Source organism: Oncorhynchus mykiss, chromosome 5 (assembly GCF_013265735.2).
Source record: "Oncorhynchus mykiss isolate Arlee chromosome 5, USDA_OmykA_1.1, whole genome shotgun sequence".
Classification (NCBI taxonomy): Eukaryota; Metazoa; Chordata; class Actinopteri; order Salmoniformes; family Salmonidae; genus Oncorhynchus; species Oncorhynchus mykiss.
The window spans coordinates 55,239,662-55,257,531 of NC_048569.1; the positions used below are offsets into that span (position 1 = coordinate 55,239,662).

General features: G+C 40.6%; 1 protein-coding gene and 1 long non-coding RNA gene across 2 annotated transcripts; one reads left to right on the plus strand and one right to left on the minus strand.

The window, feature by feature from the left end:
• Positions 1-8,471: 8,471 nt before the first annotated feature.
• LOC118964623 lies at positions 8,472-10,302 on the minus strand. Its single transcript, XR_005051764.1, has 3 exons — positions 10,170-10,302; positions 9,190-9,310; positions 8,472-8,817 (listed from the first exon to the last, which is right to left on the minus strand). It is a non-coding gene; the product is annotated as an uncharacterized LOC118964623 (long non-coding RNA).
• Positions 10,216-15,452, plus strand: LOC110524074 (T-cell acute lymphocytic leukemia protein 1 homolog). Its single transcript, XM_021603388.2, has 4 exons — positions 10,216-10,354; positions 11,873-12,518; positions 13,138-13,235; positions 13,652-15,452. Exons 2-4 carry the CDS (start codon positions 12,010-12,012, stop codon positions 14,110-14,112), a joined length of 1,068 nt encoding a protein of 355 aa, XP_021459063.2. The 5' UTR covers positions 10,216-10,354; positions 11,873-12,009; the 3' UTR covers positions 14,113-15,452.
• The last annotated feature ends 2,418 nt before the right edge of the window (positions 15,453-17,870 follow it).

Here is a 17,870-nt window from a genome sequence, read left to right on the forward strand (position 1 = left end):
TGGGGGGGGGGGGGGGGGGGGGGGGGGGGGGGGGGGGGGGGGGGGGGGGGGGGGGGGGGGGGGGGGGGGGGGGGATAGGCTCCCTGCAGTAACTTTACCACTTTAGCACTGCATAATGGGACTTTTTCATAGCTTCAGCTAGGGTTCCACTGCCCTCTGCTGGGGAAAGAAACAATAAAAAGGTTTACAGCAGAGTCCTCAATTATTTTCCCTATGAGGTTCAGAGCCTGCTGTTTTTTTGTTCTACCTGATCACTACATTGCACACATCTGGTGTCCCTGGTCTGAATCCCTGATTAGAGGTGAACAATACAAAAATACAGGGGCACTGGCTTCGACGTCCAGAGCTGAGCTTGAGGGGTTCACAGCATCCGGGCCCATATTCATGAAGCGTCTCAGAATGCTTTTTAAATGTTATTTATTTTTTATTTCACCTTTATTTAACTAGGAAAGTCAGTTAAGATGCCAACGATACTGACCCAGGTTCAGCCCCCCCCCCCCCCATGTAATTATTAATTATGATCTAAAAGGAAAAACTGGTCCTGGATCAGCATCTACTATATGAATATGCACCCTGATATATATTATATACCAAGCCGGGCTCCCATCCAAATAGCCTACTAACCAAGTCCAGCGCTGCTCAGCCTCCGAGTCTAGAGATTGGGCGTGATCAGGGTGGTTGGACATAAGCGATGATAAGGGAGGAAGAGATGCCTCTTATGGCTGTTATTATGCTTTTGGAGATGTGGGGAGAGCGACAAACTAGGAGTAGGAAAAGATAGTGAGAGATTAAAACTGTGGCCAACATATGAACTTGGTCTAGAAGTCTTTAAAACAGGAGCACTATTCCACTCTTTTAAAGTGTGTGTGTGTGTGTGTGTGTGGCAAGGGGGATAGGTAGCCTAATGAAATCTAGGCTAGGTGTTGGGGTTGAGTTCAGGAGTTAGATTAAAGGGTTAAATAACCATCTGTCTTGTGTAACCATACCAAATGTAACATATCATACTAAATAGCTCATCTCAGATTTACATACATAATAATACGAAATGCTCTTAGACCAGGTTGCAACCACTGATCAGAAACATTTAGCATGCAATAATGAAGCCCAAATCAAGCGTAGGCCAAATATTTTTGCTTGATCGCGTATAGGCAACTCCAAAAGCACGAGGAGGTTATGAAATATGATCAAGAGACTTGCATGATTTTAAAAATAGGATTGCTATTATTTTGTATAGGGATCATGATGAACATACTCTCACAATGCATGATCCTAACGCCCGCTCCCTAACAAAGTGGAGTGAGGGTAGGAAAGAGATGAAACGTGGGCTTGGGCTCTGTTTCAAAATATCACCTTTTTTTATGACAGGGGTTCCACACTTTCCCGTGACACAAATTGTGTGTGGAAAATGTTGTATTTTATTCTGTTATATTCCATTATATTCTTACTACAAAATATGTGTGTTGACTGTGATCGGGGTAGGTGTGTCTGTTTAAAGAACACAAATAATGAACGATTTAATTCACTTGGAAGTAACCTAATTCAACTCAAAATATGGCATTCTATTCTTTTGATTTTTTTTTTATTCCTCTTATGTTTCTTAGGACCTGCCTAAAATGAATTAATAATGGATTTATTTTTGATGGTGTATGTTCAATGGGTTTATTAAAATAGGCGCCCAACCACATCCGCACACCATTACTACCACTCATCACATGGGAGGTATAAAAGGCATGTGCGCACAATAATGTGTTAAAAATGGGCCTGTTTGGGCCAAAACAAAAGGAAAAATATACATCAATCCTATGTGAATGCAGAATAGATATTTTCTTGTGATGACAGCAAATTACCAGCAGAGGATGTTAAAGCATAACATAATAATTCACATCCATGTAGCCTAGGTCAGGGTGTTTTAAACCGTCCATGTAGCCTATTTGAACTATTTCACAGCTAGCACACCTAATTCAACTTGTCAATTAATCATCAAGCCCTTGAATAGGTGAATCAAGTGAGCTAGTTCAGTAGCCTTGTAGTAAGTAGCCTTGCCTTGTACGAGCTGGAATGTCTCATAGGAGCAGATCTCCTGTTTCTGTAGCGTAAGGCAGCTTGATGTACAAGTACACCCCCTGGACAGGAAGCGAGTCTATCGCAGTGCCAAGCAGAGACGCATTGGGTCCCATTTGTATAGTCTTCGGTATGACTCAGCCAGAGAAAAAACTCTCAGCCTAATATATAAATTATAATATATGACATTTAGCGGATGCTTTCTTTCCAAAGCGAGTCGACTTATGCATGGGTCCATTTTTACAAAAGGGTGGTCCCAGGAATCAAACCCAATATCCTGGTGTTGCAAACATGTCCAATCACCGTCCATGTATCATAAGCCAATCATGTATAGCTTCTCCTTCTTAGAAAGAATGACACAGCCAAAAGCATCGCGCCCCTCCATCGTTGACTCAGCCAACCAACCACTAAGAAAAATGTGCGATGTCCAGTGAGTGCACGATCGAGAATGAACTGTAGAGCCAACTTGTTTTCCAACAGTATCATTTAAATAGCAACCGCTAGCCATGCTAACACTTCTAGGAAGAGAGAAGGTTTTTGTATCGTTACCCATGTTCCCTTAATGTTTGAGTGTCCAGTTTTCCGTTAGTTTTTGGGAACATTTTATCTATGTTAGCCAAAACCTTCTGAGAACCTTTTCAGCATGCCGAGTAGAACTTATCTAGAACGTGATTACAATGTTCTCAGAATATACAACATTAATGTACTAGGCGCTTTTTATGGGACCTTGCAACAACATTCATGTGTCCAGTTTTCTGAGGGTTAGGAGAATATTCCACACACACACACACACAGACCATAGGGGCCCAAGGTTCATTGCATGGTAATGGTACAGTAACATTACAGTAACTCTAGCATTCATTTTCATAGGTAATAGAACTGTCAAAGTTGGTGAGATCTAAAGTATCATGCAATCTGCTAAGATTACCAAGGTTAAGTTATTGCTCATTGTCGTAAATGCTATTCAGCTAGCTAGGTTTGTTAGCTATCTAGCTAACGTTTGCTAGCTATGTAAACAGCTTACAGTACAGCCATGCAAAAAAAATTGGTAACGTTACAGTAACATTCACATTCATACCCACAAGTGGGTATGGTAACTGACTGATTCTTAATGAGGGACAGGATCCAAACATATAACAACATCCATGCAAACAGCCAAAAAAAATCTCCATCTGGAAGTTCTAGACCTCGATTCAATCCGACTATTTGAATCCAGTGGAGGCTGCTGAGGGGAGGATGGCTCATAATAATGCCTGGAACGGCGCTAATGGAAGGGCATCAAACACAAACTGTGTGTTTCATACCATTCCACTGAGTCTGCGCCAGTCATCACCACAAGCCCGTCCTCCCCAATTAAAATGTCCCCCAACCTCCTGTGTCTGAATCAGTGTGCTATCATGGCAGCAGAGCCGTAGTAGTTGAGGAAAAATAATGTGACAAAAAATGTTATGTTGACAACAAGCTCAATACAATCCTCAGTGGAGGAGTCTGAACCGCTAACTCAGACGCAGGCGCTGGCGATGTTGTCGGTGCTGGACCAGTAGGTCCACTGGTAGAGACCTGCTTAAAGGGAGTAATATACAGAGACAGCACTACAGTATGGTAATTTCAGTAAAAGAGAGTACATGTTGTTTTAGCCTGTAAGCTTGATTTCATTGTACCTCCACGGGATGAAATCCACAGACATCTCTGAAGTCCCCGGAGCAGAGCTAGCACGGACCTGCATTGGTCAATTCTCTATCTGTAACAATACATAAGGAAAGCCTGCGTTAGGAATCCCCCCCCCCCCCCCCCCCCCCCCCCGCTGGTGACTTCCCCATCTCACAGCACTATCAAACAGCTCACCCCACTAACCATCCCCCACACCAGAAACCGGGAGTCAAGGGGTGATGCACTCTGGCTCTCTCTGGACCTTTCCTTAACCTGTTGTGATTGGTTGACAAGATCACAGCTTGGGACTTTGACCGTGCATATATTCTCTTTGTTACAATATGCAATGACAATTTGATGGCCGTATATTATAATACAGTTGCTGTTCATTAGTAGTAACGAAATACATTTAATGACCGGTATTTCTAGTAACACGGTATGTTTTTCTAGATGAACACAACGTTCAAATGTCATAGGCCTATGCATGTTTTGCCAATATCTCGGCATAATACATACTTTTGGAGAGGTCACACCACTTCTGCCTCAGAGCTGGCCTGTTGCCCGCATTGGAGGGCCAAACCCCTGTGGTGGCAAATGTCCGCAAGCGGGACATCCACTCCCTTATGGGGCCTTTGGGGCTTATGGGGCTTTTTAGACATCTGAAACCAACAGGCCAATTAAGGATAATGGCAAGTTAGTTAACTTTGGCTATTATCAGCTAGGCTATCATCATGGACTGACTGATTTGAATTCATAAACAAATACATAGATATTAACTTAGGCTATATACTGTAGGTAACATAAGCATTGGCTAGACATGGGCCCCCGAGTGGCGCAGCGGCCTAAGACACTGCATCTCAGTGCAAGAGGCGTAACTATAGTACCTGGTTCGAATCCAGGCTGTATCACATCCGGCCGTGATTGGGAGTCCCATAGGGCGGCACACAGTTGACCCAGCGTTGTCCGGATTTGGGGTGGAGTAGGCCGTCATTGTATAAGAATTTGTTCTTGACTGACTTGCCTGCTTAAATAAAGATTCAATAGAAAATAAATGTTTATGACAAGGCAGAAGTTTGTCTCCTGGACATCAACGCATTAGCTGGCATAATTCTACATAGCTAGTCAAAATAAATTCAGTTGACACTAACTCTGATAGCTGCCTCCATTGAAAGTGAAAATTATATGCAGTACTGTAAGCTGTTTACAAAGCTAGCAAACAAACTTAGCTAGCCGAATAGCATTTACTACAATGAGCAATAACTTAACCTTGGTAATGTTAGCAGATTGCATGATATTTTAGATCTCACCAACTTTGACAGTTCTACTATTACCTATGAAAATGAATGCTAGAGTTACTGTAATGTTACTATACCATTACCATGCTAGCTAGCTTGCCAGGCAGCTGCTAAGCCAAAAGTGTGTGTTCTATCTGTGTGGCTAAACTAAGCAGAAACTATTGATAATTTAGTGACAAGTTAGCAGTTGATATTTTATTATACTGTTGAGAAACAAGTTGTTAATATCACCATTGCAGTATAATTCAGGTATTATAATATTTTTATATATATATATTTATTGATTTATTTTGACCCCCTTTTTCCTGATATCCAATTGCGATCCAATTACGATCTTGTCTCATCGCTGCAACTCCCCATTGGGCTCGGGAGAGGCGAAGGTGAAGTAATGCGTCCTCCGAAACATGACCCGCCTAACCTCGCTCCTTAACACCCACCAGCTTAACCCGGAAGCCAGCAGCACAAATGTGTTGGAGGAAACATTGTTCAACTGGCAACCGGGTCAGCCCGCAGGCACCCGGCCTGCCACAAGGAGTCGCTAGAGCACAATGAACCAAGTAAAAACCCCCCGGCCAAACCTTTCCCTAACCCGGAGACGCTGGGCCAATTGTGCGCCATCCTATGGGACTCCCGGTCACGACCTGTTGTGGCACAGCCAATGAATGAAGCCCAGGTCTGTTGTAACACCTCTAGCACTGTGATCCAGTGCCTTAGACTGCTGCACCACTCAGGAGGCCCCTGAAACACTCTAAGTTGCATGGATATGAGTCAGAAACAGTCATTCTAGTTTAAAAATTTACTACAAAGTGTAAATAGGATCATTTTGGTCATAAAGTAAGTCTTATCTAAAAGAGAGTTTGGAATATCAGTGTGTCACACTGAGTAAAATAATGTTGGGCTTGGATTACAATTATTTAATCAAATCATGCCCCCCTTTTCCAAGCTCCATGTAAAAATCGGCCCTCCACCCACTTCACTTCCCTTTATTGAATGGGGCTCATCACCCCCAACATGTTCAAAGGACGACAGACTGAAAAGCCTCCATAGCCAAAGTTATATGGTTTGCACGCCCTGCTGACGGACCCAAGTATGCTGAATAGCTAGGTGGTTGGAGTTTGTCGGTCCCCAAGTCTGCACCAGTAACGCTAGGCCGGTGTGCAATGACTGGTGGTGGTGAGTATAGAGATACTGGAATATAATGACCTCTCTGGTATAACTTAACTAACAATGTTAGATCATGTTTATGCTGGTTATGTAGGTAGCTAGCTATCTTTTGATAAAGCGATGCAGGCTAGCTAACATTAGTTAATGTTAGCATAGCTAGGTCATTATAACTTAGTTAGGTCGTAGCTTATACACGCTTATTGTGTATTGTCTAGATACTGCTGCAAGGCTCTACAGTGCCACCATTTACTCTTACTCTTAAATATATTGCAGTGCAACCTGGGATTTTAATTTAGGAACACCAGTGCGCCCAGACAAATTAAGGATTCTAGCTTTAATAATACCTCAAATATTTTTTATTGTGCTCCTACATTTCTTTGTGTGTGCCTTTTCCAATTTAGGCGCACACGTCGCTCTATGTAAAAAAGGTCAGCATTAGAGCCCTGGGCTATGTAATATTATAAACTGAGTGGTTTGAGCCCTGAATAATGTTTGACTGACAGGTGTGGTATATCAGATCATATACCACAGGTATGACAAAACATTTATAATTACTGCTCTAATTACATTGGTAACCAGTTTGTAACAGCAACAAGGCACCTCTGGGGTTTGTGTTATATGGCCAATATACCACGGCTAAGGGCTGTATCCAGCACTCCACTTTGCGTCGTGGTATATTTGCCATATACTGCTTAATATACTGCTTAATTATCATTGGATAATGTTAGCAAGGCAGGCTAGCTAACGTTAGCCTACAAGTCAAATTTGCAAGTTAGTTCATAGCTCATACAAGTGTATTCTGTATTGTCTAGGGCAAAACTAAACAATGGATGCAGCAATGGTGGTGGCTAACTCATGTCTGAGTCTGACTAATGCAGTGTTCACGTGTTAGTCGGAACTCTGAAATTTGCCATGTTCAACGAATCAGCAAGTCAGATATTTCCGAGTTTCTTAGTTCCGACTAGCATGTGAACTCGGCATAATACAGTGAATCTTATCCAATCTGGAGCTACAGTCTGTCTCCACCTGTAAAGCATAGAATTAGGGTTTCCATTAGTTACCAGAGACAAAGTAAAAATTGGCTATAAGTATAAATGGATGAAAAGAAAGGTCAATTTTAGTAGTGTGGCTAAGGTTAGGGTTGGGTTTAAAATCACATTTTAAGATAAATAAATAGTTGAAATAGGAGGGATTTATGACTTTGTGGCTGTGGAATTAGCTTTACCCGAGTTACTGCCCTGATGGCACAAATGGCTTCATCAACAACGGTAATGTGAGTCTTGTAAAAAGTTGTATTAAAAAAGACCCAGTACTGGATGTCATTTTGGTTGTGAAATGCATTATCAGAAAGATTATTTTCTTTATAACAAAATGCACTTCACCACTTGGCTGTCTATTGTATCACCGTGTCACAGGTCCTCCCAGTCAACACCACCTCATAAAACGAGGAAGTACAATGTTTATAAAGATTGCCTGCTGCAGTTGTCCAAGTTTGAAGCTGAACATGCAGCTCACTACATTCAATATAATTGAATAGTCCATTTCATTGAGTGTGTTATAAACTGGGCGATTTAGTAACTTACTTTGAAAGGATGGGGATTGGGTCTAAATAGATTTTTGGTCGTCTAAATTAAGTGTACTTGTCTTTAACTGCCATTTCCCGAAAGTCAGACTCTTCCCACACGCCAACTCATTTCTCTCTGCTTATAGAAGCATCTACATTCAACTACTTTCATGTGGTTATCCTTATATATACAGTATATTCTCCAGACTTGCCCAGAGGGAATTGTTGATATGTTGTAAATGTTTTATTCTAGATTTAAATATATATATATATATATTCACAAAAAAATGCATGTCACATGCATGTCTTTTAGTATATTACAGATAGAAATATGAAAAAGTTTCAAAACCTAGCCTGGAGGTGGCCCCCATAGAATTAGGAATTAGAATACTAGAATAGCCACGAGCCTTCTTATGATGGAATTAAGGTCATCCATCTTGGTCAGAGAGTTGGTTAACCATGGTTTGCCAGTGCTGTGATAAGATAGTGTAAAATATCTTGTGTAAAAATGAATTTGAAGAATTTATCTGCACTGTATGTTTGTTAGCTAGCCAGCCAGTTTTAGAGGAATGATTCCATTGATTTTTCAAATGAACTGACAACATTCCATTCAAACAATGCAGATGATATGACTTTGACAAGTTGTAATTGCAACTAGTAGGCTACTGATATTTGATCATATAATAGCAGTCTCAGCTTTCCAAAAATATTAAATGTATGGTCTGTTTACATATATTTAGAAGCTATTTATAACAATAACCTATATAAATCTTGTAAACTGTATTTATGATTATATGACAATATTTGAGGTTGACAATAACTATATTATACCATTTTTGATACATCACGTTTTTGTTTTATTTTCCTGCATAAGCAAAATCAGGATTATGCCTCTTCTGCCATTCATTCCAATAAGACTGGGTTGGATTTCTCCCTGACCAATATGGCTGCCATTTTCACTCCATTCTGGAACTTCGAGAGTTAATGACAATCTTCCTCTGGATCTCAATGTTCGTCGCTGGTCTTTACTGACAGGATGTTGGTCGTGAGCAATGACCATATCTATGGTCGTGACAGAGAGAGCTGCGTTGACAAAGAATTAATGACAAAAGGAAATAATTTCAGCAGTTTTCTTTTTTTTCCACCATCAGGCCTAAATGTCAGTAAGCTTGTGAATATCTGACAGGCTAATTAGCCAATTTGCTAGAAAAAAAATATCTTCCAAGCGGTCTCACACATATAGGATATATTTAGCCATTTAGATATGTGTTTTGTTCACTAGAGGTCTACTGATAAAATATTATTGATTTAATTGTGGCATGTCTTTGAGAACCCCATCATTTACCCTCAATCCCCTACTTTGAAAGAAGGGATCGAAACTGGTAGGCCTAAAGGACACATGTAGACTTAAAATAGCACCAAACATTGAGTCTCTGAGAATATTGGGTGTCTCACCTCCCGCTTTGACGGATGAACCTGCAGGCCGTCTTATCTCTGTCTGCAAGGTGGTCCTTTGAGCTTTACACCAAATTCTGCCAAGTCTCTCAAGGCATCCCTACGCGATCGATCCAATCCACTGCAAAAATAACAAAGCAAGAGAGGATTAAAGGAGTCTGATAATTTATACGATTTACCTATTTTCCTCTTATGTGGGTCTATGTTTATTTAATTTAGGCTATAGGACTTTCATTGTATAGCCATGCAGCTAATCAGGCTAATGATGATAATCATAAAAGTGATGTAGACTATACCCGGTAGGCTGTGCTGCTTCAATTGATATTGTTGATACAATTGATACTGTTGTTTGGTTTTTCATGCAAACCTATCTCGTGTGAATATTGAATACGCCTATTTGAATGGCCCAAATAACGGGGAGATAATTGTGTTCCGAGTGTTGTCAAATGTATTAACATATGAGTTTGACCCAAATGACAAAGTATTAGACTACTTAATCATCATTGTTGCACAATATAAAACCTTCGGAAATACATTCAGTAGCCCAATGGTATTCATTTTATATGTCGCATTCATTCATTCAAATGCATTCATCAAAAACTTGAGAATTCGCTGTTTATTAATTCTCCTTCATAAAAGGTTAAAATATTAGTCAAAACAAATACATATGCCTAATGGTATTTTTCTCAAGTCAACATCCCAACTGATATGATTTAAATACGCTCCATTGCTCTTGAACTAAGACTTGGAGCATTTTACAAGGCATGCACCTGCTGTAATAAACATGGATTTGTATCCTTTAAAATCTCCCGTTATAGGTCTATGTCAGTGCATATCCATTCACAATATAAGGCAATAGTTTTTCCTCGCGCTTGCCCAAGATAAAAAGCCAAATAATAATGAATAATTTAATAAATAATGGTTTTAGGGGCTTATCGAATATGGAGTGGCCGCAACTGCGTGCCCTTATCTCTCCTCACCACATTGCGCCTGTGTTCCGCTCGCTCCCCATACTAAGTGGCGCACTGGACGTGATGTGGAATTATATAGACCTCACTTCCAGTTTCCACGCAGCACTTCAGTGAATCTAAAACATCAGACATGGATTACCCTCGACAAAATGGCTCCACACATAGGCTACTCGATCAACAACACTCCGGCTATGGTAAGGACAACACACCCAAATAGGCCTTATCAAGTCACATATGTTGTTGTCGATTTATGGCCATGTTATTGATAATGCGAATAGATAGTTGGAACATTGTTGATCATTGGCCGTTCCTATTTCGGGTTGACGTTTGTTTTCTCGGTGAAGTGAAACATCATTTAGCCTATCGAATTAGCATTCGTTTTATCTACCAATAAAATGGGATTGAACACGAAACATGGACAAAGATTCGATATAGTCAAATATTTTTTCGTTTTGATAATATGTCCTCAGTCTATCGACGCTTTCATTTAAATCAAACAAGACTAGCCTACACACTCAGGGAATGCTAGCCGAGAGGCTAAGATTAATTTATGGGTGATCATTTTATTTTGCAACAATGAACAACAAATCTATTTTAAATATAAGTTAGCTATGCATTCGGCTATTATATCTCCATAGGCTATTGTGAAACAGAAAATGATGTAGCCTACCGCAATGTTTTTGTAAAAATGTGTGATGGCCTAGCGCACCTACACATTTTATAGAATGAAAAGGTTGGCGGTGCACAACGTTCTGCGGACTGTGGCTCAATTAAGGTTCAAGCTTTCAAAGCCTCAGTAGTCTCATAAATAAACGACGCAAAACGCACTCTTATTCCATTTCATTTTACGTGCCCTACAAGCTGTAGCCCAAAAACTATTCCCACAGTGGTGGTGAAAAAAACGACACCAATTCCCTTTTCACATGACGTTAGAACTTTACTGAGGAGCAAGGAACTGATTATTTTGAAACTCAAATCATGAACACGCAACAAAGTAGGCTAAGAACAGAAATAATCAAATAAAAAAACACATGAAAAAAGACAAATTAATGAACGAAGAATTATGAAATCAATTGGAAAAACAGGCCCTCGAGTGACAGAGGTTATAATTCCACTTATATTAATATGAGTATGTTATATAACGATAATGATACAGTGAAGGGCAATCAATTGTATTGATTTCCACGCAGAGATAACGCTTCCGTTTAACTGCACGACGTGCGTTGGACAGAAGCAATATTGGGAAATCGTGAATTTAGAACCAATTTAGAACCAAGGCAAACTCTTTTAACAAAGAGGCAAACAAATAGGCCAACAATTGTAAAAAACAACACAAATCACAAAGAAAGGCATTGGCTCTGATAATATCCTCTAAATTATTAGCCATGAAGGGATATGATTTTCCCATGTGATGGACCGCAAGAGTGCAGTCCGAACACTTCATTGGATTAAAAGCCGTATTGACAAGGGAAGCAGTAGCGCAACAGTGCGTTCGTAGTTAGAAACATTGACAGTATGTGCACCCACCCTCAATGATGCAGAGAGAGCACCGGAGTTGGTTGATGATTTGCCGCGCACGGGATTGACTGTAGGCCTACCATTTTAGATCTCTGGGTCATTCCAGTGTCGCGCGTACTCTGTATTTTTGGTATTTTATTCGTTAGAAAGTTTTTATTCATACATAAAAAGCATAAAAGCTTTCTTTTTTGCAGGTGACATCAAGGATTAATATCGGCGGATGAAAGAGATCGTTTCGATGCGGAGGCATCCGTCGATGGCATTAAGCAAATGCACTTTCACAATTTAAGATATATTTACGCACGGTCTAATCTATCAAATAACCGCGGAAATGATGGAAAAACTGAAACCAGAAGTTGGGCAGCTCAGTCCTATGGGCAAGGAATGCAAGTCTCCACATCACGACAGCATGACGACTTGCATAGCAGGTCGTGTAAGTGGGGAGGGGTGCGAGGCTGGTGGTGAGATACAGGAAGCGGCGTCGGCGAACTCCGCTGAGAGGGATCGTGTCCCGGGGGGGCGCTGCAACGGGACTATCCTCTTTAATGCAGTTACCAATGAAACGGCGTACCACAGCGAGCAAAAAAAGGAAGTGCCAGTGATCGAGTTGGCCAGAAAAGGAGGGCTCGTGGACATAAAAGCTAGGGAGCGGACGGCAGACGGCAATCACAGGATACAGACCACCGAGCTGTGCAGACCTCCTATTCAACTGCCACTGCCTTCCCGGGACCCGTTGTTGAGCGAAACTCGAATGGTGCAGTTGAGCCAACCTGGGTTCTCTCTACCTGCACGAGCGATGCTGTACAGTAACTTTGCTCAACCGCTCGCTACTATGAACAGGTAAGGCAAGCTATTCCTTTGGAAAATGTATATGTCATAATAATGTGATTTTTCATGGGCAAGTTTGTGGCATGCGTCAGTGCATGCACTGTTCATCTGTCATATTTTGATTGATGTAGCCTATTCTACTTTTAGAACTGAAATGTGCATCGCTATTTCCATTTTCAGAGTTTGTTTTCATGATCCTCATCATATTATTATTATTATTATTATGCGTATTATTATTACATAAAGTCTTTAATTTGGTATACATTCGGCCTAACTGTCATCATTTAATTCAACAAAATCACCAGAATAAAATAGTCGACATATAGCCAAAAATACACACTGGACAAAAACGAGTTGAATCAACATTGTTTCCACAAAATTTCAACCAAAAATCGCGTTGAATCAACGTGGGACAACTCATTGAATTTGCAAAATGTAATATTTTTTACCCAACTTTTAAACTAAATCCAGTGACATGGCGACATGTTTTGTTGATTTCACGTTAGTTGACATCTAAACCAAATATAATTCAAACCTAGATGTTGAACTGACATCTGTGGCCAGTGAATATAGGCCCATATATTTGTAGAGGGAATTTGTAATTTGACTAATTCACACTATCTTCCTGCAGTGGCTACAGTGGGGAGATGGAACATTATGGCATGTATCCCAGCCATCGGATAAAACGTCGACCAGCGCCCTATGAGATTGAAATCAACGATGGTAATGGTAAGATCATATAGATTTTTTATACTTATACTATATATGTATATATATTATATATATATACACACACATATACACACTACCATTCAAAAGTTTGGGGTCACTTAGAAATGTCCATGTTTTTGAAAATAAATAAATTGTCCATTAAAATAACATCAATTTGATCAGAAATACAGGGTAGACATTCTTAATGTTGTAAATGACTATTGTAGCTGGAAACGGCTGATTTTTAATGGAGTATCTACATAGGCTTACATAGGCCCATTAACAGCAACCATCACTCCTGTGTTCCAATGGCTTTTGTTCCAGGTCAACTCTAACACATCTGATTCCTACATACTGCTGGTGTATGCATACAGTGTATAAATCAGACATGATCAGAATACCTATGTAACACCCTCTCCTCCTCTCCCTCTCAGGCTCACAGCCCAAAATCGTGAGGCGGATATTCACCAACAGTCGTGAGCGCTGGCGCCAGCAGAATGTGAATGGTGCCTTCGCTGACCTCCGCCAGCTCATCCCCACCCACCCGCCAGACAAGAAGCTCTCCAAGAACGAGATCCTCCGACTGGCCATGAAGTACATAAACTTCCTGGCCAAGCTCCTGGACGACCAGGAAGGTGTGTTGGAGGCCGGCAACAGCGGTAGCATTGTGGGGGCGCGGACCCACGAGGCCCGAGGGGAGGGCCTGGTCCGGGAAGAGCTCCTCCAGGGAATGCTGTCGCCCAGCAACTCCAGTTGCGGGAGTCTTCTGGACGGGGACGGTAGTCCCGACAGCTACACCGATGACCAGGATTTGTCTATAGGGTCTCGAAGGCCCAACTCCAGAGACCTCCATCATCACTCTGGACTCCACATTGACGAAGAAAATCAGAGATGACTCTACATTTTCTTTATGGGGAGAAGAACAGAGAATGTGAGATGGAGGAGCTTGGCAATTTTCTACCAACCTGGAGTGAATGGGCATCAATAGGATGGTTCCGATGGCGATACATTTCGTGCTGTGTACACATTTGATCTTTCTCTAATTCCTGTTTCCTGTCTGCCGTTGGCTTTTCCAGAGGTGGGTATGTTCTCTGGTGGAACATAAAGACTTTGTCCCAACTGCTGTTGTAAGCAGGTGATGGATTGGAAGTCATGACAGACCTAAAATGTAACTCTGAACATAATATCGAAAAACAATTAAGGGAATTTCCAAAAACAGCATGAATCTCATAATGGTACCTTTTCTTGCCTGAGATCAAAGTTTGTTTAGGTACAGTGTTTGACTCTTTCAACGACAATGAGAATTTTGTTCTTAAGTACTATGGACTGTACTAAATTTAAGTGATTTGTTTTCATCTTAGAGCCCTCTAATGTCAGTTATTTTGTTCTTTTAGTAACTCAAATTTGGAGTTATCAAATAATAGTATTTCGACCTGATTTCCAGTAACATTTTTCTTGAACACCACGTCATAAGTTGTTGGATAACACAGTTTATCCCCAAACACACAGTTTTGCAGTGAGATAACTGATAATTGTTTTTAAAAAGTGGGAGATCTGTGTTGCTGTCAATGTTAATGTTGGGAGAACAACAAAAGTTTGAAAGTGTACTTGTTAATGTGATATTCACATAAACCATATGGTTACAATATTTACCATACACATTTTATTGAGGTCAAATTGTTGCCATTTTTGGATGGAATAATATGGATAGCATGTTAGTATGACATGCACATGACACAGACGCGCACCACACACACACCACACACACACACAAAGGGCATGATGCCTGTCCAATAATAGAACAAAATAACATCTCTGTATCTTGCAACGTAAGAGGTACAAATGTACATAAAAACAGACCTGTACATTTGTATTGAACAATGAAACGTGTCATTTTTTTGCACTGCTTCTTTCATTGTGACCATGGTACATTGAGTTGATAATGTTTTCACATTCACTTCTTAAATTTCTCTTTTATTCATAACATTAATCAAGTGTTTTACCACTGTATTGGACATTATGTACGTCTGCTATTTCAGCAGACTATTGAGTAACCAGAAATGGTACCTTTACGTCTTCGATGTGTTAAACAAAAAAAGGGATATTCTTTTTTACGTGATATTTAGTAAGAAAAAAACTGTTGCTGTTAAGGTGATTATGGAGACATCTATAAATATATTCAATGTTATATCTCAAATTTTATATACCACAAAATAAAAATGAGGGGAAAAAATATACTGTTACGCTCATCGTGTATTCAAATTTCTATGTGATATTTCTTAATCATCAATTAAAGTTGTGAGTCTATAGAAATGACAGTAATACAGTACAGTGTACAACTCCCATCACCAGTAGATGCTTCCACTTTTTTAAAGGTAGACTGTCTGTATACGCAGTAGGTTGTAATCAAAGACATGTTGATATTGCCATGGCAGGTACAATCCAAGTACAATAATTCAATTTGTTTTATTTATTTCAAAGTTTAATCAAATAGAGATAAAAATAATGACGATGACATTTAATTAAGGGAATTTCGGGGGGATTTTAGAAATGGACCCCAACCCCTGTTACTGTCCATAAAAAAATGCCATGAGAATTTCAACACATTTTTAGGGCAGTTCCCAGCTTTTCAAATTCCCATCCCTAAATATGACCATCATAATTTAATAATCGATCCACAGACAGACCCCACAATCGATCTGGAGCGATGCCTCTTAGATGAGATGCAATGGGTCCAATGTAGTCTTCCATGTTCCCACCATATGAATTGAACATTATCGGTAGGTAGGTAGTGCTAGAGATAGAGTGGCCAGTTTGAGCTAGAAGGTATTTGAGGGGGCACTGGGGAACAGTATGTCATGATTACAACTCTATGATGAGCGGAGAGTTGGAGCTGATGACCGATAAGGATCGCAGCCAATTAAAAAGCCGCCAGCGGAGACCGGGAGGTTAGGTGACTGGTCCCTTAGCGAATGAAGGGGTGCGTGTGAAACACTGGCACATCACCAGTTCCCACCTCAGTCTATGCTACGTTTCACACTCAACAGTTTTCCCGTGTGTATCAAGAATGGTCCACCACCCAAAGGACATCCAGCCAACTTGACACAACTGTGAGAAGCATTGTTCACCGTGGGCCAGCATGCCTGTGGAACGTTTGACACCTTGTAGTCCATGCCCCGACGAATTAAGACTGTTCTGAGGGCAACGCAAAGGGGGTGCAACTCAATATTAGGAATATTTGTACAATATTTGAAAGTGACTAGTCAAATATCATTAGTTATCAGCTTAATTCAACTGCAGGGGTGCAACTCAAGATTAGGAAGGTGTTCCTAATGTTTTGTACACTCATTCATAAAAATGATCTTTGTTAGCTTATTCAATAAGTAGGACTTCATTCACCTCATACCGCACACTAAAAACCAAGATTAATACTGATCCTCTACTTAAATGCACTTTCAATAAATGGGGAAGACACATGTCAGTTGAAGGTATTCAGTTGTACAACTTACTAGATATCCCCCTTTCCCAATGGAGATTTTCCATTGAAATAAAAAAATGTTTTGGTCCAGGACTAGGTTTAATCTGTGTCCAGGGAACCGGCCGTAAAGAAAGTAATGACAAACACACAGTGAGGGAGAAGTATTACATCAGCAGTGTATTTACAGCAATTGTGAACACAACATTAGCCTGACTTGAGGTGGCGTGAAGGACTGGAATGTGTCCCTCTGTGAAACGCCATGGAAGGTAAAGGGAGAGTTTGGTGAGAGGGAGGCTTCAGTGATTAGTCAGTATTGTTTCTGTGAAAGGCTGTCTGTAGAGAGGCTGATGGGGTGTTCCCTTAGGGACACCTCAAGGACTTGTTATTGTGAGGTTTAATGCGGCTACATTAGGTGCAACCCCACTTTCCGGGACACAACTAACACAGGTCTATATATAGTGTATTTTACAGGTTTATGAAAGGAAAGTTGTTTCACTGTGAAAGTTGGCTATGCAGTATGTTATGCAGCATGTTATGCAGCTGTGTAAAAAAGTGTAGTGAAGACTTTCAAGCATGGTAACTACACACACACACACACACACACAGAGATCCAACAATATTAATTACAGATCTGTTCAACACTAAAGTATCTACCAATTATGTACTGCTTTTTAAAATCGGGTTAAGACTCAGAATGAGACTTTCGACAGATGAACAGCCCCATCCACAAGAATCCCTCTGGTGTCCATTCATTATCCATCCATAGATAAAATCTCATTTCACATTCATCTCGTTTCATCATATTGAGTATGAGAGCGAGTTCCCTTCATGGAAATAACCCATTAAAATAAATAACGGATTCAATCAAGACTTTTTCAACTCAGCGAAAGCACACCGCAGTGGAACTGGTCTTGTCCCTTTTTAATTAACTCTTAGAATCCTTCTCCCAGTTTCCCATGAGAACACAGGTGGAAGAGAGCAGTCAGAGCAGTGAGGCGACAAACCAGATCGGCATCCCAAATGGCACCTTATTCCAAACATAGTGTTCTCCTTTTGACCGGAGTAGTGCACTATATAGGGACTAGGGCTCCATTTGTGTCACACACCAAGATAGATCTCCAAGGGACCCTCCCAACAAAGACAAGTGTTACAGACAGATAACAAAATAAAACATC